Below are 27,423 nucleotides of genomic sequence, written 5' to 3' on the forward strand. Positions count from 1 at the left end.
TTATGTTTAGATGAAGGAACAAATAGAGAGTGGAGGAAATTGTATATAGTGGTTGTAACTAGTAGTGTTTTTTTTGAAAATTTGACAAGAGGAGATCATAGATTGAAGTTCAGTCAAGCACTTACCATGAAAAGAAATAATAGAGAAGTGACAGGCTCGAAACGTCTCGTTGCAGTTTTCCATTTTCAAGTACTGCTGTCGGTTTGTGCTTCTATTATTTGTCTGGGTATGCGAAATGGAGTTGTTTGTATAGTTCCTAGTGCATTGCCTTTCCCACTTGATCATATCTGTTACATTCTTTTTGGGCTAGTTTGCTGCATTCACTTATGTGGCTGATCGTTTGGTTTCTTTGTCCACAGTGTCTTCATTTGCTGTTTTCTTGTGTCTTGATCTTTGCTTTGATATAGTTGATTCTGAATTGCAGTGTTTTGTGCGGCTATTATTAGGGATTCAGTTTCTCTGTTTAGGCGTCCTATTCATAGCCATGTCCAAGTGTTTTCGTTTGTCTCATCTTTTGACATCTTTATGAATCGTCTGCATAGCTGTTTTCTTCCAATTTTTCTTTTTCTTCTTATTCTTAGCCTCCCTTATCTGTTTTGTTCATTTTTCCAAGTTTTCTTACTGTGGTCATTACCTTTTCTGTATTCTATGTTATGTGTTTTTCTAATTCTTTTGTGTCATTCACATGGTCTTCTATACAAACTAGTCCTCTTCCTCCATCTTTCCGTTTCGCATAGTCAGTTAGTATCGTCCTTTGGGTGTAGTGCATTGTGCATGGTCATAAGTGTCCTGGTCGTGTTGTTGAGATGCCTCAGTTCCTAATGTAAATAGAAACTTAGGCATTGAAAAGCAGTTCTTCAAGCAGAATAATGCTGCATGAGCATAGATAATACTCACTTGCCAATTTGCATATGTGCTAAAAACGGCTGCTGTTGCTGATGATGGTAACACCTTTGCTAGCCATCCATCCTTCGGCTGCTGCTGATATTTTCATATGCGCTCGTATGCGCTCTGTTACATTCTTGTGTTAATGTAAATAGAAGCTTAGATATTGAAAAGCAGTTTTTCAAGTTGAATAATGCTGTGTGAACATTGCTCATACTGCAACGGGCTCCAGTTTAATAGATTTGACATGTGAAGCTGAAACTGCTACATTTGGGCTGATAGATGAGCAAAAAATAATGACATCATCCAGTTCTGTTACAGAGATGACTTACAGAGTAAATGGAAGGTCGTTTGTTTCCCACTTAAACTCTTCAGTATGAAAGTTCAGATTGATCATTTCAGATTTTTTTTGAGTATCAAACCGATGTTTTCTTTTTTCTTTTTTTTTTTTTTTTTACAAGGTAGTCACTATTTATCAAGACCCAGAAGCCACTCGGGGATAAGGGTTATTTGCATATACAGTAATCAATGGGATAGTATAGTAGTAATTGTTAGTATTAGAGATTTGATAAAGTGTCTTACTTAAGGAGGCGGTTCATCAGGAATTTGTGTATGTTGGACTTGAAGACATCCAAGTTGTAGTCAGGTGGGAAACTGGCAAACGGAAGAGAATTCCACAGGCATGCACTTCTAAGAAAGAAGCTTTGTTCATGGAATCTATGTGTTGGTTTTGGCACAAATAAAGAGTGGGGAAAATTTTTTTGACAGTGGTTTCAGCTAGATGGGTGTTTATCGTGAAAGATTGGCGATGTTGATGAGAGCTGGGACTATCCATTCAATGTTTAAAAATCTCGCTGGTTGGATTGGGTCACTTAGTGTGGTGTTATTTAAATATCAAATGTTAACTGATGACAAGAAAGATTAGGCGATATTGTTGACAGTCAAATAGTAAAGTTGTGTAAACATTGGATCGCTTTGTTGAATGTCCAAAGTGGATGTGATGAGTGTTTCAGAACAAGAGGTTTGGTACAGAGTAAGCCAGGCAGTAGATGTTAGAAACCTGTGATGGTACATGTTTAGAAGGGCTCTTGATATATCATGCTGAATGTATGTCACCGTTCTTGAAAGAAGTGGACATTGTTCTGATAGTGTAAGCCACTTCATCGCATCTGATTGGAACATTTACTTTTTTAGTTGTATCTTTTCTATATATTCTCCTGATATTTTTAATATAAACTTGATCTTGTATCATATTCTTAGACTCCTGAAGCTGGTCCAAGTCATCGTCATCCAGTAGAGTCAAGACCTTCTGGCAGTGGATATGAGTTAACCAATCAAGAGAGCTATCCGAACTCACCGGAACCACAATCTGCTACCGATACCGACTCTTTTGTGGAAAATGGTAATTGTTTTTTTTTTTTATTCTCTTTTCTCTTCACATCTCTTATAAAATACTGCTTTTTTTTTTTTTTTTTAATCCCTTAATTTTATTTATTTGGTGCATTTATTGATGGTGAGGGGGGAAAAAAAAAAGATTTTTTTTCTGTTCATTTAATATTTATTCATTGGGTAAAAAAGTACAAAATCATCAAAAATAATCTTTTTCTTTCATTTTCAACCAACAGAGCCACGTCCTTCTGACAGTGGATATGGGTTACCCAATCAGGAGAGCTATCAAGACTCACCGGAACCACGATCCACTATCGTTACCAACCCTGTTGTGGATAATGGTAACTATTTTATTCTCTTTTCTCTTACAAAAATTGAATTCATAATTTTCTGTATTTATGCATGATTTGGTGAAAAGCTTCATATGATTTCTGTTCAATTGAGATTTCGTTCATTGCTTATAATCGTGGCAAAGTAAAAAAAAATAATAATAATAAAAAAAAAACAATCTACAAACAATCTAGTGAAAGCAATATGTATTTTGTCATACAGATCAACAGCTGATGTACTGACTGTAATATCACATAGGATAAGTGAATCTATTGGAGGCTTTGTTTCTAGACTAATATTGATGTCTCCATTCAGTCTTAAAAGACAAAAGGATATCCCTTATAGGAGCAGCTGCACATGTAATTATGTGACAAGGGCTATAATCATTGCACAGTTAAAAAAAAAAAAAAAGGAATAATATCTTTCTTTGGTTGCAGAGCACAAATCAAGCAAAATATTTATCTTTTACTTTTTGAAACTTGATTCTAGTTGGAAATTCCTTATTATCTGGTAACCTAAAGACTTCATAATCACTTTTAAATGTCAAAGACTACAATTATTCAATTATTAAAAAACAAAATGTTACCATCCGTGATTACTCTGTAATCATGCAAAATTCAAACACGATTTTCTCAATTCCAAAATAATTTATGAATCAAACTAAAATTTATAGGCATTTGTTTCTTCTGTTCTTACACAAAACTAACCTTTCTATACATTTTGTGTTTTTATGTTTATGCTAAACCAATCTGAATTATCTCCCCTTACTCGTATTTTATGAGTCTAAAAGATAAATTTGTTTTCAATTAATCAACATCATAATGTAAATATAAAATTTGATGATCAAAAATAGTACAAAGTTAAATTATACAAATATTTTTGTTTTTTTTGGGATGCTTAGTAGGAAATAAATATTTCCTACTAAGCATCCCAAGTTTTGTTCAGAAATGAAAAAGATAGGTTTCACTATACTCATTCTTCCATTGTACCAATTTTGTGTTTGTTTTGCAATTTTTATAAGTTTCATCTTGATGCTCCACAATTGACGATTTTTGCCTAAAAATAACTACTGACCGACAGCCCAAAGAACTTTCAACTCTTCATTTTCCTCACTGGGATACCGGCAACTTTCTGTTATTGAAATGGACCATTCAGTTTTTTTGTTTACTATTAGTATTTTAGAAAGGCATCATGCATCTAAAAATTTTTATATTCATCTGACTTTGATAATGATTTTATTTTCCGTTTTAAGCAAAGAAATATTTGTTTTAAAGTTTCAGCCGAGTTTTATAAATCTGATGACCGTATAAACATTCAAAGAATGCACAGCATGAGAGCTCCTCTTTTGGAATCCTCCACGGTAAGCAGATTTACTTGTTCTCTTTGATGGATTTGTTCTTGACAAGTGGGAATGGGGCATCATTATTCTTTAACTACAATACAATTTTTCCATAAATAATTGATCCATTTTTTATCTTTTACTTTTAAAGGCATCCATTATTATAATTATTAAATATTATGAATTAAAACATCCTTATTTGACCATTGAAATCTATTTTCGTTCAAAACCAAAGTAAAACAACGGCAAGACTTGAACGTTTGATTTTTAAGAAAGTTAGATTTCAAAATAAATTTGAATCATTGAAAGTATTATGTTTATGTTTGTGATTAAATATTTTTCACATTTTTAACATGGTCAGTTTGACTCTATTCTGCTTCTAAAATTCCTGATATTATCTATTTTTTGTTCATATATAAAATCACATTGGAACGTTTGATTTTTAAGAAAGTTAGATTTCAAAATAAATTTGAATCATTGAAAGTATTATGTTTAGGCTTGTGGTTAAATATTTTTCACAATTTTAACATGGTCATGCTCCACTCTGCCTTCACAAATGCCTGATATTATCTATTTTATGTACATATATAGAAACACATTGAAATAAAATCAACTTCATTTCATGTTTAATAAATAGACAGCAAGATTAATCGATTCTTATCAAGTTTATCTTAGCAGATTTTGGTTCCAAATCTACAATTTTTGCCATGTTTTTCCTCACACTGTTCCTTTCAGTTCTTTTGCAAAAAAAGATAAGGGGGATGCGGTGCAGATATATATTTCAAAGTTATCTTGATCCAATAGAATTCAATTAATTGCAATAAAACATTTTTTTTTATTTTTGTTTATTTTTCTTATATTTGTCAGGTTCCGTCATGTAGTACCCCTGCAATGACGGCTAATATTGAAGTTATTCTTGCAAGTTGTAGAAAGCGAAAGTTTGTGCAGAAATCTAGTGATTCTGAGTCTCCCCAAAATGACCCAGAAGATACTACGCCTGTAAGTAACTCATCATATCATTGCCTTTTTTGAAATACGTGTATATAGTGACACACATTGTTTTGGTTTATTTTCTGAGCTTGATTATAATATTATAAATTGAATTATGCCATAAATTTTATTATCTACAGAATTATAAGTGCAGTAAGTTTTCCTCATATCATCGCCTTTTTTTAATGCAGATTAACTTGAGATTTTATCAAGCCACTTCCCATGTTCTGTTAAAACAAAATATCTTTGATGACGTGGTTAGGCCATATATAATCTCATGTAATAGTAATAATATATGGGTTTTTGAAATGCGTATATGTATGGACACACGTTGTTTTGGTTGATTTTCTGAGCTTGATTATAATATCATAAAGTTAATTTTGTTATGAATTTTATTATCTACAGAATTATAAGGTTCACCTTGAAGCACAGTAAGTTCTCCTCTTTTTTCAAAACATTTTGTTCAGTTTTCAGTTTTTAACAAATATTTGTTTTTGCTTTTCAGAAAAAGCGAGTTCAATTTGAGACCAATATTAGTTTTCCCGTTTCAAAAATTCCAACTTCCACACGAGTGACATCAGCCACAACACCATCTTCAGATGTATTAATTTTCTCTCCTCCAATAAAAATCAAGACTCCAGTTTCGAGTCAAAGTCCAAGTTGTAGTTCAGTAAGTTTGCCTCCTTTTCAAACCATTTTCTTTGTTTTCTTGTGGACATCAGGTTTGGTTATTTGTTTTGGGTTGCATCAGAATCTACATCGCATTGGCAATATTCAAAATAGACATCATCAATATAAGGATTGTCCACCTCCACTTTTCTTTAATGTCTAAAGGAATTACATTTGACTGTAGCATATTTCACTCGTGTTACATCTAATGCTAGCACAGCTCGTAAACTGTTCAACTTCTCCAATCCAATCACAATAAAATCACACATCTTTTTGCAAAGCTCAACTTTGAATATAGTAAGTTTTCTTTTTTCTTCTTTATATTAGTTTTGTTTATTTGGTTTGCTTGATCTCAGAATCTGCATTTTATATTCAATATGCAAAGTAGATTCTGCATGTGCAATTCAACCCTTAACATCATATAAATCCCAAACCACATTTATTAAAATTTGTGTTAATCAGTGTGCCATATTATACAATATGATAATATTAAAATTCTTTGTATTATTAGTAAAATATCATTGGAATAGAAATGATTATCGGCAGTTCTTCTAACATTTACATCCGGGTTTTAATAATTATTATAGTATTTCAATGTTGATAAAAATTAAGGCATTTTAAAGCCAGTTTAAATGATATTTGGCAATTTAAATGTTTTCAAGTTCCTTTCCAATTTCTATAGGACATGAAGTATTTCATTTTTTTTACTATTAACAAAATATCAAAATAATAATTAATATTTTTTTTGTTTTTCAGGAAGAACAAGTTCAACCAAAATTTACTTTTTCACCAGCCGCATCCATAACACGTCGTCCACCTATTTATTCTTCTTCAAATATATCCTCCACAACAGTGACATCTTCTTCCACAACATCTTGTTCAATTCCAGTCAAAGCTGGGATTTTGTCTAAAGGTTCAACTTCAAAAGTAGTAAGTTCTCAAAAAGACTTTGTTCAGCTTTCATTTTTCTTGTTGGTCATTTGTCTATATTTATTATTGTTTTGTTGATCCTCATTGTAGCAAAAATGTTTCATTTGATTCCTCTATCTAGATATTGTTTTGTCCTTGATTTGGTTGACCATATATCAGCTAGATATTATCTGAATTGTAATTGATCCAGTCTTTATGCTGATGAGGAAAATCATAAAAGTTTTTCATATCTTCTTCTATATGCATCAAGAACCTAAGTGCCAATATAAAAAAAAAATGCTTCAGTTGATCCCTCTATCTAGATATTGTTTTGTTCTTACATTCACACCATTTCACCAAGATGTTCTCTGCAGTATAGTACCTATAGCAGGTTGCAATTACTTGCTATAGAGGAATTGCTTATACAGAGCATGTAGTTTTAGCCATTGTATCATTTGCCTAACACAACGAAGAGTTAACCAATTCTGGAAGAAACTATCAGGTTTCTAAAGAGTTCCTCCATCACCTGCCTCCCGTGACTTCACATACTCTGATCGGGCGGTTAAGTGGGTACGATCTTGCCCAATGATTTTCACTGACTAGCAAAGGTGATGCCTTACTGCTTCTGATGGAGAAAGTGCTACAACCTTGCCACTTTATACAGTGCCTAGTATACTCAAGTGGTAACCCATCTAGTACTGGCCAGGTTCATCATTGCTTAACTTTGGTGATTTGGTGAGAATCGAAGTGTCAATGTGATTATGCTGTATATACTTTCATGTAATAATAATAAAATGATTTTTTTTGCGCGTACATATGGATAAATGTTGTTTTAGTTGATTGTCAGAGCTTGCCTATAATATTTAACTTAATCATACAGACATAATGTTCAGCTTCAAGTGCCGTGAGATTCACACATTTTTTTTTTTTCAAAAACACTGTTTGGCTTTTCTAACAAACTTTCTTTTTTTTTTTTTTTTTAAACAAATATTTGTTTTTGCTTTTCAGAAAAAGCGAGTTCAATTTATTTTGCCCGTTTCAAAGATTCCAAAAGTTACTTCCACACGAGTGACATCAGCCACAACATCATCTTCAGATGTATTCACTTTCTCCCCTCCGATTAAAATCAAGATTCCAATTTCGGGTCAAAGTCCAAGTTGTAGTTCAGTAAGTTTGCCTCCTTTTCAAACCATTTTCTTTGTTTTCTTGTGGACATCAGGTTTGGTTATTTGTTTTGGGTTGCATCAGAATCTACATCGCATTGGCAATATTCAAAATAGACATCATCAATATAAGGATTGTCCACCTCCACTTTTCTTTAATGTCTAAAGGAATTACATTTGACTGTAGCATATTTCACTCGTGTTACATCTAATACTAGCACAGCTCTGAAACTGTTCAACTTCTCCAATCCAATCACAATAAAATCACATCTTTTTGCAAAGCTCAACTTTGAATATAGTAAGTTTTCTTTTTTCTTGTTCATATTAGTTTTGTTTATTTGGTTTGCTTGATCTCGGAATCTGCATTTTATATTCAATATGCAAAGTAGATTCTGCATGTGCAATTCAACCCTTAACATCTTATAAATCCCAAACCACACTCATTAAAAATTGTGTTAATCAATGTGCCATATTATACAATATGATAATATCAAAATTCTTTGTAATATTAGTAAAATATCATTGGAATAGAAATGATTATCGGCAGTTCTTCTAACATTTACATCCGGGTTTTAATAATTATTATAGTATTTCAATGTTGATAAAAATTAATGCATTTTAAAGCCAGTTTAAATGATATTCGGCAATGTAAATGTTTTCAAGTTGCTTTCCAATTTCTATAGGATATGAAGTATTTCATTTTTTTTACTATTAACAAAATATCAAAATAATAATTAATATTTTTATTTGTTTTTCAGGAAGAACAAGTTCAACCGAAATTTACTTTTTCACCACCCGCATCCATCACACGTCGTCCACCTATTTATTCTTCTTCAAATATATCATCCACAACAGTGACATATTCTGCCACAACATCTTGTTCAGTTACATTCAAAGCTGGGATTTTGTCTAAAGGTTCAACTTCGAAAGCGGTAAGTTCTCAAAAAGACTTTGTTCAACTTTCATTTTTCTTGTTGGTCATTTGTCTATATTTATTATTGTTTTGTTGATCCTCATTATAGGGAAAATGTTTCATTTGATTCCTCTATCTAGATATTGTTTTGTTGTTGATTTGGTTGACCATATATCAGCTAGATATTATCTGAATTGTAATTGATCCAGTCTTTATGCTGATGAGGAAAATCATAAAAGTTTTTCATATCTTCTTCTATATGCATCAAGAACCGAAGTGCCAATATAAAAAAAAAATGCTTCAGTTGATCCCTCTATCTAGATATTGTTTTGTTCTTACATTTACACCATTTCACCAAGATATTCTTTGCAGTATAGTACCTATAGTAGGTTGCAATTAATTGCTATAGGGGAATTGCTTATACAGAGCATGTAGTCATTGTATCATTTGTCTAACACAACGAAGAGTTAACCAATTCTGGAAGAAACTATCACGTTTCTAAAGAGTTCATCCATCACCTGCCTCCCATGACTTCACATACTCTGATCGGGCGGTTAAGTGGGTACTCGATCTTGCCCAATGGTTTTCCACTGACTAGCAAAGGTGATGCCTTACTGCTTCTGATGGAGAAAATGCTACAACCCTGCCACCTTATACAGTGCCTAGTGTACTCAAGTGGTAACCCATCTGATACTAGCCAGGTTCATTATTGCTTAACTTTGGTGATTTGATGAGAATCGAAGTGTCAATGTGATTATGCCGTATATACTTTCATGTAATAATAATAATAAAATGATTTTTTTTTTCACGTACATATGGATAAATGTTGTTATAGTTGATTGTCAGAGCTTGCTTGTAATATTTAACTTAATTATATACAGACATAATGTTCAGTTTCAAGTGCCGTGAGATTTCCCCATTTTTTTTTTTTTTTTCAAAAACACTGTTTGACTTTTCTAACAAACTTTCTTTTTTTTTTTTAACAAATATTTGTTTTTGCTTTTCAGAAAAAGCGAGTCCAATTTAGTTTGCCAGTTTCAAAGATTCCAAAAGTTACTTCCACACGAGTGACATCAGCCACAACATCATCTTCAGATGTATTCACTTTCTCTCCTCCGATTAAAATCAAGATTCCAGTTTCAATTCAAAACCCAAGTTGTATTTCAGTAAGTTTCCCTCCTTTTAAAGCCGTTGTTTTTTTTTTTTCTTTATTGACAGTTTTGATTATTTGTTTTGGGTTGTCTCAGAATTACCATTTTATTAGCAAAATTCAAAGAAAACCTTAGCTAAACAATGGCAGTCCCATATAATTTGTTCTAATCTCAGCATCCATGTTTGTCCACAATTGTTTTAATGTGCATTCTACTGTAATCAGCACAATTATTACAAGTGATCAATTTTTGGGTTTAAAAAAATCTTCCATCTGACAAATTTTCTTGAAATATAGAAATATTTCCTTGTGTACAATTCTAGTACGAATTTAAGAGCTTTAAACCTATTTTTTCAATCGTCTTATTGTTCACCGTTCTTCTCTGTCTATAATAAGACACCACATTTTGTGGCAAAGGGAATATTTGTTTCATGGTTCAAATTAAAATGAAATTCGTTTGCCTTTTTTATTGCAGACTTTCCAACCCAGTTGTTTTTCCATGCCGACAACTTCAACAGGTGAGATTTACAACTTTCTCTCATAAAGATTTTTCTCATTCTCTGTCTCTCTCTATTACTATTTTCTCTCTCTCTCACTAATATCTTTCCCTCTCTTTCTTGTGTACTCCTTTTCTTTCATATGCATTTTTTTCTTTCCCTTTTTTCCTAGTTATCCTCCCTTCTCCTTTAGATAATTTCTATCTCTATTTCTCTCTTTTTAAATTTCTCTTTAATTATTTTACCTGTTAAATAGATTCCAAATTTTATTATATTAATCTTTCAGCTCAAATAAAATCAACTAAAACACCTCAACCAATAAAGTCGTGGACACGCCCATTTAAACAGTCTTCAAGAAATACTTTCAAAAACTCTCCAAGTACATCTTCAACACCCACCACCCACACACCTCCAGAGCCGTTCAGAATTGGTCAAGGAACAAACACACCTCCGGCTCCATCTCAAAGCCCACTCTTTAGTTCAGTAAGTTTTTTTTTTTTTAAACAATTTTCTGTCTTCATTTTTCTTTCTGACTGACATCAGTTTTGCTAAATTGATTTGTCTTGCATAGGAATAACCTACCTGATGTGGTTGCCATTTTTGTCGATAACAACCTGACAAAGTAACAGATAATATTAGTTTACTTGTAGGTTAATATCTACAAATAAACTAAACTAGTATTAGTAAACCTTATTTTATTTAATTATCATTTTCTATTTTTAAAATTATGTTGACTACTAAATAAACAATCAATAATGTAAGATTAAATAATTGAAATATAAAAACGTTAAAAAAAAATCGAGATCTTGTTCCTTTAAATATAAAAAAACATGAAATAATGACATTATATTACAATTGAAAATGAAGAATTTCCAACATTAATAATGGAGAGTATTCATAGTTCAAAGAGAGTAAATACAAAGTGTGAAAAGGAGTTCCTCCTGAGCTTTCCATTCTGTGACTCACTTAAAAAGTAAAATCTACTTTTTAAGTGAGTTTTGATATTTTCATTATTCTTTAATAAAGTCGTCACATTTTGTCGTCAAGGGATTATTTGTTTCATGCCTCAAATTAAAATAAAATCTGTTTCTTTTTTTATTGCAGACTTTCCAACCCAGTTGTTTTTCTATGCCGATAACTTCAACAGGTGAGATTTACAACTTTTTCTCATCAAGATTTTTCTCATTCTCTGCCTCTCTCTATTACTATTGTTTCACTGTCTTACTAGTACCCCCTCTCTCTCTCTTCTGTGTTCCTTTTCTTTCATATGAACTTTTTTCTTTCTCTTTTTTCCGAGTTATCCTTTCTCTCTAGTTCCCCTCTCTTCTTCTGTAGATAATTTCTATCTCTATTTCTATTTTCATTAATTTCTTTCTAATTATTTTACCTGTTAAACAGATCTCAAATGTTTATTTTATTATGATCTTTCAGCTTCAATAGAATCAACTGAAACGCCCCAACCAATAAAGTCGTGGACACGTCCATTTAAACAGTCTTCAAGAAACACTTTCACAAATTCTCCAAGTACATCTTCAACATCTGCCACCTACACACCTCCAGAGCCGTTCAGAATTGATCAATGGACAAACACACTTCCGGCTCCATCTCAAAACCTACTCTTTAGTTCAGTAAGTTTTTCTTTCTTTTTAACATTTTTCGTTTTCATTTTTTTTTTTTATGATTGACATCAGTTTTGTTAAATTAATTTGATTTGCACAGAAATCTTTAATTTTTATTAACAATTTACAAAATAGATATTAGCAACCACAAAGACACGCCCATTCTTTCATTGACAATCAGTTACAAGGTTGTTCCTTGAAAGATTGTCGAAGTCAAAAAATTTTTACTCACTTGGAAAATGTGTTAATTACATGAATATATTGTCAATTGAATAATGATGAACATTATGAGAGGATTGAAAGTGATGAATTATATGAATTAAAGAAAATAAACTTTACATGTGTTAAATTTATTGACCCAACCATAAGCTCCAGATCAGAAAAGAAAGAATAAGATCTTCATTACTAATGCTCTTCAAAATGCTGCCATAGTCAGTCGCCTTGTCTGCATGTAAATAAATTGGTTATCGTCAAGCAAAGTCCCCCAACACTTCCTGTGAGCCTGTTTGGCTAAAGTCAAACATAAAAAAACGTATCTAATACAGAATATTCACATATAACTTTTATTTTTAATTTCAATAAATTTTAATAAAATCTTTATAAAATATAATAAGATTTTATGAAATATTCCTATTAACAGATTTTGCTTTTGGTGTTTTTGGAAGTCCACACACTGAATCCATCAGACAAACAATAGCCTACCTGATGTAGCTGTCAGTTTTGTCGACGTCAATCCAACCAAGTAACAGATAATACTCGTTTGCTTGTAGGTTACTACCTACAAATAAACTAAACTAGTATTAGCAAACCTGATTTAGGGAGTATTTGTTTCATGCGTCAAATTAAAATAAAATCTGTTTCTATTTTTTATCACAGACTTTACAATCAAGTTCTTTTTCCATGGGGCAAGATTCAGCAGGGACGTCACAGCAACCATCCCCATATTCAGCAGCATCAAACTTGGACCAACAAAGCTCAAGTCGTTCTTCAACAGGTGAGATTTAAAATTCTCATCAGTTTCTTTTAATCACCCTCTCATTCGTTTTCTTTCTCTTTCTTACCAGTTTCTGTCTGTCTCTCTTTGTTCCTTCCTCACAATTCCTTATATATATATCGTTTTTTTCAGGTTATGATGTGGAATACAATGTTTTTTCAGGCCCCTGGTTGCAGAATTTGCCCCGCCTTACAGTGTTATTTATAATGTTATTTGACTTTATTCATGTGTATTATATACTGGATTGTATTTTGTTACTAATTTTTAATATGTACTGTATAACATTTTGCTTAGGCCTCGCCATACGGTGATTTCACCTTACAATTCCAACCCCAGAATGGAATAATACCGTATCCTAGGGTTCTATTTTATATATATATATATATATATATAAACAGAATAGGTGTTCTTCTAGTAATAGTATATTTTTGAAGACCGCATAAAATTTTCATTTCAGAATTTGTAATTAAAATGATAGAACAGGATAAGATATATTACACATCTCAATTAAACTTGAGGATAATTCAGTAATTGAATTTTCTATGCAAAAATATTCAAAGAAAGCATAGTAAAAGCTAGAATTAATTTAGGTGAACTTAAACGTTGAGACTCTTTTAAGACTGACGGACCAAACTCTCTCTTCAGGAATTCAAATAGGTCTCTAATTATCCTAAAAAAGCAATTTATTTGTAATGCCTTTTCCTCAATTTATTGGACTTTAAAAATGTGAGAGCGATGCTCCTCCTCCTCCTCCTCCATCGTCTTAATGTTTATTTATTTTTGTTTTTTTATTCTGTTTTTTTTTTTCTATTTCTTATTCTTTTTTCCTTCTTCATTTCAGTTCCAAGCAAAAAGCAATAAATACTCAGAAGAGAAGAAGATGTTGAGCCGATCATTCATTTTTGCTTTGATTGTTGCATTCTATCATATTTGATCGGTTTGGAAATTTAACTTCAATTCAATTTTTCATATTTGACTTAGATTTTGGTATTGTTGATTGCTGTTGAATCCACTTTTTATTTGTGTTCAGTGGATATTTTTGTCTCAGGTACAAATGCTACTGAAATGGTATTTTTTATGATATTGTAAATACGTTGCAATCTTATCATGTTATAAGTTATAGATATTTTAAAATCTTATAAAAACCTTAAAATGTTATATGCTGTTGTAAAAAAGTTACAATCTTATGTTATTGCCAAAATGTTAATTTTTTTTTAATGTTGTTGTAAATACGTTAAAATAAAGAAATAAATTAATTATAACAAATTCCATTTTGTTTGTTTTCTTCACTTACACAAAATTTTTTAATGCATTTCTGATTTTTATCTGCAATTCACTTTTTCTGGATTTTCTTCTCATTTTTTTTTTTTTTACTTCCTTTTAAACAAAAAAGTTAAAGAAAATACGAAAGAGTTCTATTAAATCTAGAATGACTCTTACAGGTTTTGGCAAGTAAATAGAGCCGTGACCAGGCTCACCTACATCCTGAATTTCATTCTATAACTGTAAACACTCTAAATCTAGAACCCCATCTTCCAACGTAGACTCCTACTACCATGTCTCCTTCTCCAACATCAGGGGTCTACGTTCTAACCTTCCAGAGGTTGAAACACAATTACAGGAGACAACACCGAACATATTCTTTCTAAGCGAAACTGGAATAGGGCCGACCACTTCCCTAGATGAGTTCATAATTAACGGATACTCTAACTTAACATCTAAATCTGAACCCCAAGATTGCCATGGGCATGGAATATGTGCCTACATTAAAGATGGCTCCCCATGTGGCAAGGATATCTCTAGAGAAGATCCTAATTTATCTTATATGTGCTTCCGGGTTGCACTTGCTTACACCACATTTATATTTGCCCTCTACTGGCCCCACAACAGCGGAGTTACTCTCTTTAACAGCATATCTGAGAAAATAGACCACATCCTGTCTGCACACCCCTCGGCTAACATCCACATCTGTGGTGACTTCAACGTCCATAACGTGGAATGGCTGACCTACTCAAATAAGAGGGACGATGAGGGGAGGTTCTGTCATGATTTTGCCAAACTATTTGCCAAGAACTTTGCAGCTAATTCTACCCTATGCGACGAAGGCCATCAACTCCCCATATTTCTTCCTATAACACAGAACAAGCTAGGTAACATACAAATGTCGCCAAGCTAATCAAGAACCTTGATTCCAGTAAAGCTACTGGCCCTGACGGCATCCCAATTATAGTGTTAAAAAAGCTTCAACCAGAACTGTCTCCCATACTTACGAAACTGTTTAAACGTTGCCTTAAGGAGAAGTGCTTTCCAACAGCCTGGAAAACCTCATCAGTATGCCCTGTATTTAAGAACTCAGATGATAAGTCATCTCCCTCTCAGTACAGATCAATAAGTCTCCTGTGTGTCATGAGTAAGTTGCTGGAATCCATATTAAATAGAGAAATAGTCAACCACCTCAGCAGAAATAACCTTCTTAGTGACACACAATATGGTTTCCGTTCTGCAAAATCTACCGCAGATGTGCTAACGGTTATATCTCATAGGATTAGTGAATCTCTTGACAAAGGCTTCCTTTCCAGAGCAATTGCTCTTGACATATCAAAGGCCTTCGATAAGGTATGGCATAAAGGCCTACTTCACAAGATCTCCAGCTACGGTATAACTGGAAATATTCTCTATCATTAAATCATTTCTCTCTGATAGGTTCATAAGAGTAGTGGTTGATGGACAAAAATCAGAGGCCTGCAGTATTAATGCTGGAGTCCCTCAAGGGTCCATTCTGGGCCCAACTCTCTTCCTGATCTACAACAATGATCTCCCTAAACACATACTTAAATCATTCGTTAACATCTATGCTAATGACACGACCATCTACAGCAACACATCAAAGACTGTAAATGACAAAGCTCTCTCTGATTCTCTCTCCTCTGATCTCGAACGAGTGGTTCAGTGGGGGAAGACGTGGCTGGTTACCTTTAATGCATCTAAAACCAAACTCCTATCTTTACATCATCAACGCTCTGATCTCCATCTGGCATCAATTGAAATGGATAGCTCTCGTCTAGGAGAAGCCCTATGTTTTGACAAGCTTCTGGGCTTGACCTTCACTTCTGATCTGAAATGGAACACGTACATCAAGTCTGTTGCCAAGGTCGCTGGAAAGATGGTGGGATCCTTCTACCGCTCCAGAAGATATCTCATTACTGATGCAATTCTCTATCTATATAAAAGCCAAGTACGTCTAAGGATGGAATACTGTTGCCATATCTGGACAGGAGCTGCTAAAAACAGCCTATCCTGCTTTGACAGAGTACAAAATAGACTTCGTGGCTTAGTGGGGGATGCCCTTTTCTCTTCCCTGCAACCTCTCTCCCACAGAAAAGACGTTGCAAGCCTATCTTTGTTTTATCGTTATTTCCATGGCAGGTGCTCGTCTGAACTCCAATTTCTGGTCCCCCCTCGCCAATCTTTTATGAAAAACACCCGTCCAGCTGAATCCACTGTCAAAAACTTTCCCCACTCTTTATCCATGCCTAAATCAAAACGTAGATTCCATGTACAAAGCTTCTTTATCTTCAAGTCCAACATAAACAAATTCCTGATGAACCGCCCCCTTAAGTAGACACTTTAAATATCCAATCTAATGTACTGTACTTACAATAACCCTTATCCCTGAGTGGCTTCTGGGCCTTGATAAGTGGTGACCACCTTGTAAAAAAAAAAAAAAAAAAAAAAAAAAAAATGACATTCATATATCTTTGTGGAATGTTACCAAACTCATCAAGAACCTTGATGCCAAACTTGACCAAAAATCTTGATGTTCTGACAACATTACAATCATATTAATTAAAAAAGCATTAATTGAAACTAGCTCCTGTTCTCAAAAGCTGTTTAAAAGAGAAATGATTCTTATAATTTTGGAAAACTGTGTCAGTCTGCCCAGTATTTTAAAATATTGGAGATCAGTCTTCTGTATCCCATAATAGATGAAGCAGTCTCCTGATATGCTGACTGTAATATCACATAAGATAAGTGAATCTATTTATGGAGACTTTGTTTCTAGACTAATATTGATGTCTTCGTTCAATCTTAAAAAACAAAAGATTACCCCTGTAGTGGCAGCTGCACGTGTAATTATGTGGCAAGCGTTGCCCAATCCCAACCACACCTCTCCTGAATCGCCACTGCTTGAGTCCTATAGCAAGGAGAAGTCCAGGACGACTGGAAACAATGCTGAGATAAGCGGAGAGCAGATACATCATCTGGAAGTCCCAAATGGTCACTCATCTGGTACTGACCAAGATCATTGTTGCTTAACTTTGGTGATTTGACGAATATTGGTTTGGCAAACGTGATTTTTCCTGATGTTAGTCTAGAGCAATATATATTGATATATCAAAAGTTTTTGATAAGATTTGGTGCACGGTTTTGCTTCACAAGCTTGCTAGCTATAAAACATTTGAGAATGTCTTCTCAACCATCAAATCATTTCTCTCTGATAGGTTTATACAAGTAGTCATTGATTTGCAAAGTCTGAAGCACATAGTCTGAACATACACACAGACAACCGTTCTTTATATAATAGATTTTCCAATTTTTTAAATGTTAATGAAAAACGTTATTTTGACGAGTATTTGACAGGAGAAGATAACTCTGCATTTGACTATTTATAAATAAGGTCATATTACAAAGTAAGACCAATGTATTGAGTTATGCTTATTTAGGTTATGGTTATTGTTGATGACTACCTAATGTACCGTTTCTAAAATGGTTAGAAAACAACAATCGCTTTATATGCATCCTTCTATATACAATGATTGTTTGACACTTTAAAGTAAATTCAGAATGATCCTCTGAAGATAAAGTATACTCTCCAAGGCAAAAGTTACCTCATATCTAATCTTACTAAAGTGGTTAGCAGGTAAATAATGGTTTAAGCATTGCTTCCCAATAATTTATTTTTACAAGGATCTATTCTAGGCCCACCCTCTTTCTGATGTTCATCAATGATTTCCCAAATCAAATTCTAAAATCATTCATTGACATTTATGCAGATGACACAACCATCTATGGCAGCACTTTGAAGAGCATTAAAAGTAACCGGAAAGTTATAAGAAAATTATAAGTTGGTTTTCCAAATCATGGGCACTAACAGTTCCCACCATGAAATTGTATGTACCTAGTTTTCATCTAACAAGTTAATTAGACCTTTTTCGCCCTTGAAATGAAAACTTGACCTAAACAGCTTTTTGTACTACTATATGTTAGATCAGCATTTTAACTTATAAATACTGCAAATTTAATCAAGATTAGCAAGAGTTATTTCCCTTTAAAATACAAAATCTTTCTATATATCTATAAAAGTGAAAGTGTCTGTCTGTCTGTGTACATTTTCCTACTCAATATCTGTCAATTTTCAGTCTACAAACTCGAAATTTGATATACAGGGTAGTGAGATTTGGGAAAATCTTTGTAATCGGTTTTCAGCCAGAAATTTGGTTGTTAAGGGGTCAAAATTCAACGATTTGACCTTTGAGAATTCTACCAAACTCCTCCGACAATTTTGGGTCTAAAAACTTGAAATTTTAGATATAGGTTCCTTGGACATGGAACTTAATAACTTGATTTGAGCCCAAAACAATAAATGTTAAGGGGTCATAATAGGGGTCAAAGTTAAAAAATAAAATTGACCGCTGCGGTCTCTACCAAATAACTCAGACAATTTCTGGTTTAAACATTTAAAATTTTACATAAAGGGTATTCAGAGATAGGGCAAGCTTTTTAATCGGTTTGGGTTGAAAATTTGAGTTACCAATATATAAATGTGTGTATGTATGTTTGCATGTCTGTCTAAAACTTTCGACAGAGGCAACGAATTTTCACAAGATCAGTATCGTTTTTAAGCTCGACTTTCAGACGACAAATATCGAAAAGCATTAATGTTTTCACCTTCAACTAGGCACTTTTCAACAGGGAGGGGTGACTTTTTTGCCGCTATTTTTGAAAGTCATCCCCTCTTTTCGATTGTCTAGCCTTAATTTAAACCTACATCACTTCCAGTTTGGCGGTGGTCGTAATGTTACGTTCAACAAAAACGTCACGGTTTCTTCCCATTCTTTTCCTCCTTCGCGGTACGGCTTCGAGCCTGCCTTTCTACTACTACATTTTTTTTTTTTGCTGAACATACACCTCCAAACACCCGAGCTGAAATGCTAGTATATCTATAAAAGTGAAGTTGTCTCTCTGTGTGTGTACATTTCACTACCAAACTACTCTGTCAATTTTCAGTCTAGACTTCAGATTTGGCATAAGGGGCATGGAGATTTGGGAAAATCTTTTTAATCGGTTCTCGGCCAGAAATTTGGCTGTCAAGAGGTCAAAGTTCAATGATTTAACCTTTGAAAACTCAATCAAACTCCTCCGCTAATTTTGGGTCTAAACACTTGAAATTTTAGATGTAGGTTACTTGGACATGGATCAAACATTTTAATTTAATTTAAGCTCAAAACATTAAATGTTAAGGGATCAAAATTGAGGTCCAAAGTAAAAAAAATTTGACCTCTGCAGTGTCTACTAAATTACTCAGCTATTTTTTGGTCTAAACATTTGAAATTTTACATAAAGTGTATTCAGAGATAGGGCAAGCTTTTTAATTGGTTTTTGGCTGAAAATTTGGCTGCCAAGAAGTTAAAGTCCAAAAGTTTTTACCTTTGTGGTCTCTAGCAAATTATTCAGCCAATTTTGGATCTAAACATTTGAAATTTTACATAAAGGGTATTCAGACATGCAGCAAGCTTTTTAATCAGTTTTTAGGCAAAAAATTTGGTTTCCAAGGGGTCAAAGTTGAAAGAGTTGACGATTGCAGACTCTACCAAACTCCTCCACTAATTTTGGGTCAAAACACTTGAAATTTTAGATGTAGGTTACCTGGACATGAGTCAAACTTTTTATATATATATATATATATATATATATATATATATATATTAGTTTGGTAGTTAAATTTTAAATTCTGAAAAAAAACAACATATAGACACATATATTCGAATTAAGAAATTATTGTTTGACAAAAGAATATATAGAAGGGGTTATGTTAATTTCCTTAATCCATGGATTTTCAATAATGGCTCATATCATCAGAGGACGCGGTTAGCAAAATATTCAGCCGTGAAAGGATGCTTAATTTGCTGAAAACAGCACAATTATTGAAAATAGTTTTTTTTGAGTGGTTGTGGATAATTATATGAAAATAATTATACGAAAAGAGTTTGAAAGTATTACTTCAAGTAATATCTATCAGGATTTTTCATCTGAATTCTATCAGTGTCTTATCTCGCTTATATATATATATATATATATATATATATATATATGCACATAGTTATGAACAGTACAAAGGGCCCGAGCAAAGCCGGGCTGAACTGTTAGTTTATCTATAATATAGAAAATATGAAAACATTGTTGTATTTTCATATAGAATATATATGAACGTTTTCAGCTAACAGGTATAATTAGATGTTTTTCATCCTTGAAATGAATTGAGACCTAATAAGTTTTTTTTTTTTTTTTTTTTTACTACAATATGTTAAATTTATATTTTAACTCATAAATACTGAAAAATTCATTAAGATTAGAAAGTTCTGATTTTTGCTAAAAATTTCAGTCATAGTTCCTTAATTTTGGGAGTTAAAAAAATAAAATCTTTAACTGTCATAGGTCTTTCCTAATATTATATCGGTCAAGCATCAAATCGACATGTGGCTTGCACCTAATAACATTACAAACCTTGATGTAAACCCCCATTATACATCAGCAGGTGAGCGAAAACATTCATTGACCCTCAGAAAATATTTTTACACAATTCTCAGCGGTGCGGTACGGCCGGTACACTGTCTTACATTGACAGTTTTTATAATATATTTTGATCTAGAATGTTAATATTTACAATCAGCTTTTATGGACCGTTAAAAGTGAATTCCGACTACAAATTGTATTTTTATATTGTGTACACAACTGTATTGGTTTCGTTGTTACATAAATAAAATCTGGTAAAATTTCACCCCCCCTCCCTCCACATTGCCAATGGAAAAATAAGATTGTATTATTATTTGCTCAATTGTATAACAAAGCAATAACAGATGTGGTTGTTAGCCAATACGGAGCAAAGCAGACGACTTTTGATAAACTGGAAGACGAAAAAAAGTTTTTTTTTTTTAAATGTTAATCAGGCATAACAATGACGTATGCGACAATGAATTACACCAACCTAAATAAAATATTGCAGACGCCGAAGCAGATTCTAAATCCTAACCAAAAATAAAATCCTAACCCCAAAACCTAATCCAAAAACAAAACTACCCCCATCCCCAAATAATAACTGGTGTGTAAGATGCAATCAACCCTTAGATTTTAATTACACACACAAAAAAAGGGCTCATGCACTTTAGCAATTAAATTAAAAAACGGAGATAAATTGGCACTTCTTCATGTCAGTGACAGAAGGCGAATGTGTGTATTTTAGTTTCAATAAATAAATGCCGACAGATGTCACTTATCAGTCAAAGAACAGGGGTCGATAACTCCATTTTCTGAAAGTGCGTTCAAACTAAAATTATATTTTGCTACATTTTAATACAATCTTTCTGTACAAAAAACAAAAACAAAGGCACTCCTGTACGACAGTGTCATGAGGCGAATGTGTGTATTTTAGTTTCAGGAACGGCCGATAGAGGGCGTTTCTCATTCAAGAACAGAGGTCGATAACTCGTACCTTTCTAAAAGTTCATGCAAAAACCTCTATAAATGTTTTTAAAATTATATTTTGCTACATTGATAAACTAAAACTTTATATTTTGATATATTTTCATACAATCTTAATGTAAAAAAAAAAAAAATTATACGTTGCTACATTTCATACAATCTTACAGGAAACCCCCCCCCCCAAATAATTCTAAAAACAATCTATGTTTCATGTTTTAAACATTTATTTTATTTCCAGTTATAAATCACCCATTAAAAAGAAATAATATTAAAAACATTAAAATTATATTTTTTTATACAATAAATGTTTTGCTTTTCATATATTTTTGCGTTATTATATATTTTTGCGTTCTCGGATACACTTGTTTATATTTGAGATTCACAGAACGGCCGGTAGAAGGCATTTCTCATTCAAAGAACAGGGGTAGATAACTCGTCTCAGTCGGCTCATGTCATGCAGAAGTGCCGTAGTTTTTAATGTCTTTGCTAAACTGCACAAGTACAAAAATGCATCTACTTATTTAAACAAAAAATAAAATATTTATTCATGAAACATACGGTTGGTTGTTTTGTTATATTTAATTTGTTTTCCATTTTTTTTTTAAATTATAATTGGTATTCGATGTTAATTTTTGTTTCCTACCGTTTTATAGTTTGATCGGGTTTCCTCGCATTTAAGATTTGATCGGCACTCTGCATATTCCGGCGGTTTACGTCAGGTTCTGGTCGAGCCCGAGCGGACATTTACAGAAATCCGGTTCGTAATATGCACCAGTACCTAAAAGCCCCCCCCCCCATTTTGTTTTTACCAGTACGGAAGGAGGGAGGGAGAAGGCAAAGGGTATAGTTTATACAAAATATATTTGTCTTATCAACACTTGGACGGATCAAAACTGATGAAGTCTTGTGGGAAATCATCCCGTAAAATGATCCCCTTTTCCTTATTTGTGTCGAGTTCTTCGATAAAGCCGAACCAATAAATAACCATTCCAGCACCGAATCGGTTCCAATAACTCCAATATTGTTCGCGCAGATAAATGTCGTGGTTGAATTCGTCGCCGAACAATGCTTTACTTTCAATCCAGTTCACCACAAACCCGTCCACCGCGATCGGTATCTCCAGCTTAATGTCGGGAGTCTTATCGTAACCCGTTTCTCTCATGATCTCCTCCCCGATGTAAGGAAGGCCGAGGGAGTCAAGTTTCTTCTTGAGGTAGAATTCGTGCTCGTAGCCAATGGCGTGCTTGATGCAGTCGGCGAACGGTCCATAGCAGTCGTCGACGGCGCTGCACTCGAGGACCTCGTTCGATAGGACGTCGTCCTCAATCAAGTAGGGCTCCTTCACCAGCTGGGAGAGCCGAGGTTTTGGCACGTGGGTCGTGTCCTCCGTCACCATCAGATGTTTTTCCAGGATAAGGCGAGCGAGTTGCGACGGCGAGAAATCGGCTTCCCTCGCTAACCGTATCAAAATATGCGACTCCTCTCTTTCTCTCGCTTCTAAAAACCGTTCGTAGTACATGGCCACCCGGCTGGCACTATAATGATAATGGTGGTTCCGTCGCATCTTCTTCTGAACCTCTTGCGAGTAGATACTTCCGAGGGTGTCCACACTGACACCTGGAAAGCCATGGCTAATTTCGACCAGTTCATCTCGTCCGTTCACACCTTTTAACTTCGGGAGGATTTGATTATATACTTCGAGCTTCATCTTTGTTAATCCTCCCCTTATCGTGTCAAAACCGTATTTCTGTATCTCTCCATTAAATGTGAACTCCACCCAAGGTTTTAGGTGAAATAAAAAATTTAAAAAGATGTACGTTCACTGTATTAAAATCAGTTTCATTTTAGCGCCATCTTTAAAATAACCGGGAGTTTGTGAAGGGAGATAATCGGTAAACCGGTGTTTAGCAATAAAAATGTCCTTCAGAATTTTTGATCAGTATTATCTCAAAATACAAATAATGTAGTTCGGTTTATTCATACGATTTTCTTCTGTAACCTTTTTTTTTTTCTTTCTTTCTTTTTTTTTTTTTTTTTAAATGTAAGGACTAGATTGTTATTAAAATAATTTCCGAAAAAAATTAGTGAGTTTTGCAAAAAAAAAAAAAAAAAAAAGAAAAGGAACATAAGTTTGAATCGTAACAAAGGAGGTACTGAAATTTTTGCAAATCTTAGGTCAATTTAGCAAAATTCAATTTTCACTAATTGTCTTTGAAAACTGTTTTGGTAAATGTTACCTTACGCTACAACAGAACACCGACCACTTTAATTTGGTTCAATAGCGGTATTCAAGGTCGCTAACAATGAATCTGATAATCAAATCGGCCGCAAATTTACCAGTTGCATGGTATGAACCCCTGGAACCTGGGACTCTTTTACGCCATTTCACTGCCTTCAGTGGTGTTTTCTTACATTATGCGTTTGCGTGTGCATGCACGTAGTGAAGTAACTTCACATCACAGAGGAATCTTTTTAGTGAACATTTGAAATAATAAAGTTAAAAACAAATTTTGGTTTATTCAATATTTCCATATTAGACTTTCCCTCTAATAACAAATAACAATTTTTATGAATACTCATTTCTTTTTACAAAACACTTTATTATGAATTATATTAAAAATAGGTCACGAGTTTCATGATGACTATGTTATCTGAAAGAAAGATAATTAGAAGGGACATTTTCTGCATTGTCACCATCTTCCCATCTGTAAAGCAGCAATCGGAACATTATCATGAATAGTTTTAGATTTTGGATAGATACTTGGTTTGTTCTAGAATTTCCTGACATTAAAAAACAAAAATACAGAAAAATCTGTATGATATACGTACCCATGATGAAATGAAAATATCATATTCCAGAAAAAAAAAATCAAATTTTATGGGTAAGCAAAGACAGGCTGTCTTGTTTGCTATCCTAAAAACAAAGTCAAGAAGTAAAGGGAGATAACTCAAGAATAATTGAAACTTGCCAAATTTATGTTGTAATGCCTACAAATTACCATTAATGATTTTCTGTATAAAATCAATTTACATGGTTTTTTTAATATGATATTTTCGTTTCGTCACAGGCACATACATACACCTTACAGATTTTTCTTTATTTTTGCTTTTTTAATATAGGGAGAATTCTGGACAAGTACCAAAGACTTAGTATTTTACGTTAAAAGAGTCTCTTTAATCAATTCACGAGGTGCCTTAAATAAGTTTCCAGACTTTTTTGTAAAGGCATTTAAAATTGTTGTAGACTCTGGAAAATTCAGTACGTTGTTGCTATACATTTTATGAGATGACTGACCAATTTTTATGATTTCAAGTTCAAATGAACAGCTACAGCAGGAACTGGAATACACCCTACTAAAGTCTGAATGTCACAGTTGGTGAATTTGGACGTGAGGACACTTTAGAAGAACAATATGCAATAAAATTCTGTTTTAAACTTGGAAAAAATATCACAGAAACGTATGGAATGCATCAGACTGCTTTTGGACCATCTTGCATGAATTGGGCATCAGTTTTTGAATAGCATAAGAGATTCAAGGAAGGCAAAGAGTCTGTAAGGGATAATGAGAGGTGTGAGAGGAGTAATGGAGGTCAGAACAGCAGAATTGATTGGCCAAAAAAAGAATTTCATGAATAAGGACAGTTGTGTGTCTATAGAGACAATAAGTGCACAGTTTGATGTCAGTGTGAGAACTAAACATACAGTTATTTGCGAGGAACTAAAAATGCAGAAGATTTGCACAAAGTTTGTCCCAAGGGTGTTCAGAGAAGATCAGAAAGAAAGATGTTGTCATGACAGCAGGGAGATGGTCGAGCTGATCAATTCAGATCTTGCAGTTCTTGATGCTCTGGTGATCTGCAATAAAAGATGGATCTACTGCTATGACCCACATACCAACAGTTTTCCAGTGGAAGCATTCTGGCTCTCCCAGACCCAAGAAGGCCAAACAAAGCACATCTACCCAGAAACTTATGATGATACCTTTTTTGACAGCATGGGCATGATCTACATGCAATGGGTTCCCACTGGACAAACTATCAACAAGGAATACCATGTTGAAGTTTTAAGAGTTCAGGAAGAGATTCTGTTAGAAGAGGCCAGCACTCTTCAAATCGGGTCAGTGGCATTTCCACCAAGATAATGCACGAGTCCACAACTCCATTCTTGTCACAGACTTTTTGACCAAGATGGGCATCAAAACAGTTCCTCACCCTCTCTTTAGTTAAGACCTTCCTTCCTGTGACTTTTGGCTATTCCCTAAGCTCAAGGAAAACCTTAGAGACTGCCGTTATGGGACAATTGAGGTGACGAGGATCATTGATATGCTCACACAAAAAGACTTCCATGGAGCCTTCCAGAAGTTGTTAGAATGGTACAACATTGCATTGCAGCCAGAGGAGATTACTTCAAAGAGGACTAGAGTATCATGTGTGTACTATCAATAAAAGTGCCCATACAAAAAAGTCTGGAAACTTATTGATAGCATCTTGTACTTCTAAGTGTTGCGATTCTTGATTTACTCAGTGTTTCAATTTTTAATATGGATTTCTGTTTATCATATCCTATCTGTCCATATTTGGTGTTACAATCTGAAAGACTTTGTGCTTCTATCTTTGTTTCCTTCATTGTTCACTTCACCGCATGTTTCTTAATTAATTTCTTGTAAGAAAATATTTACACATTTAAAAGATAATTGCAATGTATTTTTTTTTTAAAAATTAGTTTTACAATAAAATCGATCAGATGTATTGCTTCAGGGGACTACTCTTGAATTCAGTTTTACATCAATGCTGTGAAGTTGGAAGGTACAAACAAGGCCTAACTCTGACTCCTAGGATTCCATAAATTCCAACTTCAAATTCTTATTTTTAAGGCTTCCAGTATTTATATTCTCAGTTGATTTTTAAGAAAGATAGTATTTTTGGGGTTTTACTAAAAATGTACGACCAAATTTTGTCTGATTAATGTACGACTGACTGCTCCTGCTGTTTGTCATATAGAGACAACGAGTAAAATTGCTTGAATCAGCAGGAGCTGAACTGGACATTTAGTCATGCCATATTTTGGTCGCACATAAGCGGGGTTTACTAAAAATGTATGACTAAATAATGTATGATTATTTGCTCCTGTTGCTGATTTGCTATTAAAGCAACTTCGACATGAATGAACTATTGGGTTTATTAGAGCAAAAGATTGTAAAAATCTGTTGTGGTATTATTAAAATAAACAATAAAATGAATTTACTCACAAGTTTCAGTCGAGAGGTTATTTTTTTTTTGTCAAATAAATTTTTAGATTCATATAAAAAGTATTTACAAAAATAAATTATTTTTTTCAAATATTCTCTCTTAAGGCAGATAGTAAATAGATACATAAGTATTTATTTACATAATGAACTCTTAAAAATTGAAACAATTATTTTATTCCAATTCTGTGTGACACTTTTTTCATTTTTTTCATTAAAAATCTTTGAATAAAATAAACAAATTTATTTTTTAGATTAATTGTGCCTTGATTTTACTAATTATGCATGATTAAAAATTAAACACGATTTTATGTACATCTAATTAAATCTTAAAAGACCGAGACATTTATTTTGCACATTGTAGTGAAAAGAATAATTGTCTAGTCATTAAGGGTCTAATTAGTCAACGCAACTTTGACAGTCTCAAGTTTAATTTAAAAAACAAACAAACAAAAACACAAGCAATAATCAATAATAATGATAAGAATTTCTTCTACTTTTTACAAAGATTTTTTAAATTCAAATTTTAAAGAAAAAGGTCACTTGTAAAATTTAATTTACTAAAAAAAA

The 27,423-nt window shown here is 33.3% G+C and overlaps 2 protein-coding genes across 3 annotated transcripts in view; one reads left to right on the forward strand and one right to left on the reverse strand.

Moving 5' to 3' along the window:
• Positions 1-14,124, forward strand: part of LOC145260418 (uncharacterized) — a 40,292-nt gene extending 26,168 nt beyond the window's left edge. For both annotated transcript variants that reach the window (XM_080118403.1, XM_080118404.1), the window contains exons 5-19: positions 2,146-2,287; positions 2,511-2,615; positions 3,879-3,964; positions 4,811-4,942; positions 5,439-5,603; positions 6,359-6,532; positions 7,520-7,678; positions 8,433-8,606; positions 9,595-9,753; positions 10,213-10,255; positions 10,521-10,717; positions 11,339-11,381; positions 11,666-11,862; positions 12,730-12,847; positions 13,689-14,124. In XM_080118403.1, coding sequence (XP_079974529.1) covers positions 2,146-2,287; positions 2,511-2,615; positions 3,879-3,964; positions 4,811-4,942; positions 5,439-5,603; positions 6,359-6,532; positions 7,520-7,678; positions 8,433-8,606; positions 9,595-9,753; positions 10,213-10,255; positions 10,521-10,717; positions 11,339-11,381; positions 11,666-11,862; positions 12,730-12,847; positions 13,689-13,708 — 1,914 coding nt within the window. In that variant the 3' untranslated portion in view covers positions 13,709-14,124. The remainder of the gene's footprint in view (positions 1-2,145; positions 2,288-2,510; positions 2,616-3,878; positions 3,965-4,810; positions 4,943-5,438; positions 5,604-6,358; positions 6,533-7,519; positions 7,679-8,432; positions 8,607-9,594; positions 9,754-10,212; positions 10,256-10,520; positions 10,718-11,338; positions 11,382-11,665; positions 11,863-12,729; positions 12,848-13,688) is intronic.
• Positions 14,125-20,297: 6,173 nt separating this feature from the next.
• Positions 20,298-23,543, reverse strand: LOC145260420 (CDAN1-interacting nuclease 1-like). The gene has a single exon (XM_080118405.1). It carries the CDS (start codon positions 23,313-23,315, stop codon positions 22,479-22,481), a length of 837 nt encoding a protein of 278 aa, XP_079974531.1. The 5' UTR covers positions 23,316-23,543; the 3' UTR covers positions 20,298-22,478.
• Between the last annotated feature and the right edge of the window lie 3,880 nt (positions 23,544-27,423).

This window comes from Euprymna scolopes, chromosome 36, assembly GCF_053919585.1.
Source record: "Euprymna scolopes isolate OS-2025 chromosome 36, ASM5391958v1, whole genome shotgun sequence".
Lineage (NCBI taxonomy): Eukaryota > Metazoa > Mollusca > Cephalopoda > Sepiida > Sepiolidae > Euprymna > Euprymna scolopes.

Excerpts from the sequence above, each read along its gene's own strand:
- LOC145260420 (XM_080118405.1), bottom strand. The coding sequence starts at position 23,315 with ATGAAGCTCGAAGTATATAATCAAATCCTCCCGAAGTTAAAAGGTGTG.